The sequence below is a fragment of the Priapulus caudatus genome, unplaced genomic scaffold, assembly GCF_000485595.1.
Source record: "Priapulus caudatus unplaced genomic scaffold, Priapulus_caudatus-5.0.1 Scaffold1988, whole genome shotgun sequence".
Lineage (NCBI taxonomy): Eukaryota > Metazoa > Priapulida > Priapulimorpha > Priapulimorphida > Priapulidae > Priapulus > Priapulus caudatus.
This window is the reverse complement of record NW_014579049.1, coordinates 41,498-43,146: the sequence shown is the minus strand read 5'-3', so window position 1 is coordinate 43,146 and position 1,649 is coordinate 41,498. Positions and strand designations below refer to the sequence as shown.

The window sequence follows — 1,649 nt, the reverse complement described above, 5'->3', positions numbered from 1 at the left end:
CAATATGCGCCAGATAAGGTACGCAAAAAAAGAAGTGACGGGACGATGGCGAGGATGTCAAAACGCGGGTCAATCTATAATCGGAAAGGCCGCCCTGCCACAGTTGGCTGGAGTTAAGAACAGTGTGTGTGCATGCATGCATGTATATAGAATAGATACCTTATTGATATCTAGCGCATACTACAGCAAACGAATACACGCAGGGTGAGGAGACCGTGTAAAGGGCATGAAGTGACTAGGTGACAATTGTTAGTCACGGCAGGTGACAATATGCGCCAGATAAGGTACGCAAATACGGCCGGTGACGGGACGACGGCGAGGATGTCAAAACGCGGGTCAATCTATAATCGGAAAGGCCCCCCCCCTCCCTAGGCCGCCGTAGCCGAGCCGGTGTACGTGTGACGAAAACTGCGTGACGTTACGGATTATGCTATACGGATTAGCGCGCCCGCTTTCCTTCGGCGCGCGAATTCGTATAGCGGGCAGCGCGAGATGCTACATGCAACACCCCGCGGTCGCGTGCACCCAGCTCCCGCGGAAGTGCGCGGCTTAACCGCTCTCGGCGGTCGGGGAACAACGCATCTTTTGCGCAACGCAATCTTGTACCCGGTCTCTCTGGACCGAGCTAACCTATATCTGCTCTGCTGAGCTCCCCCCCCCCTCCCTGCTGGCTCATCTCTCTCCCCTCCTTCCCAAGTAACCCGTTTACTGGACCGAGCTAACCCTTCCCCCAACTTCACAGGTTACTCAAGGAGGCAGCGGGACTCGGCCGTGAGTGTGCTAGCAGCAGCGGTGGGGAAGCTCTCAGCAAGCACTGTTCCTACCTGCGCTGCTTCGTACACATGCTCTGCGGGCTGGCGCAGACTCCGGGCAGCGACCTGGAGCGAATACAGACGGTGTTCACCGCCCTGCTGGCTGAGACAGAAGCCATCGCAATCACAGGTATGTAGCAATCACAGGTATGAAGCAATCACAGGTATAAAGCCATCACAGGTATGTAGTGACACAATCACTGGTATAAAGCCATCACAGGTATGAAGCAATCACAGGTATGTAGTGTAGCAATCACAGGTATGAAGCAATCATAGGTATGTAGCAATCACAGGTATGTAGTGTAGCAATCACAGGTATGTAGTATAGCAGTCACAGGTATGTAGTGTAGCAATCACAGGTATGAAGCAATCACAGGTATGTAGTGTAGCAATCACAGGTATGAAGCAATCACAGGTATGTAGTGAAGCAATCACAGGTGTGTAGTGAAGCAATCACAGGTGTGTAGTGAATCAATCACAGGTGTGTAGTGAAGCAATCACAGGTATAAGCAATCAAAGTATAGACAGGTATGAACGGTCCCAGAGTTGGCATCTCCCCTGAAAATTTATTGGGGGTTTTCCTTTGAATCACCTTTATATAACAGTAGCTGAACGACAAGGCTGGTAAAACCAACCTTTATAGAAAGGTCACCTGTCTATAAAGGTCACCTGTCCTATAAAGGTTTGCACCTGCTATCAAAGTCAACCTGTCTATAAAGGTCACCTGTCGTATAAAGGTCCAACCTGTCCTATAAAGGTCACCTGTCTAAGTAAAGGTCACCTGTCCCTATAAGGTCACGCTGTCTAATAAAGGACACCTGTCTATAAAGGTCACCT

At 50.3% G+C, this 1,649-nt stretch overlaps 1 protein-coding gene across 1 annotated transcript in view; it reads left to right on the top strand.

Annotated features, from left to right (window-relative positions):
- LOC106818037 (ectopic P granules protein 5 homolog) overlaps positions 1–1,649 on the top strand; it is a gene marked incomplete at its 5' end in the record, with an annotated part of 12,732 nt that overhangs the window by 6,680 nt on the left and 4,403 nt on the right. The window contains one exon of the mRNA XM_014822751.1: positions 743–942. Coding sequence (XP_014678237.1) covers positions 743–942 — 200 coding nt within the window. The remainder of the gene's footprint in view (positions 1–742; positions 943–1,649) is intronic.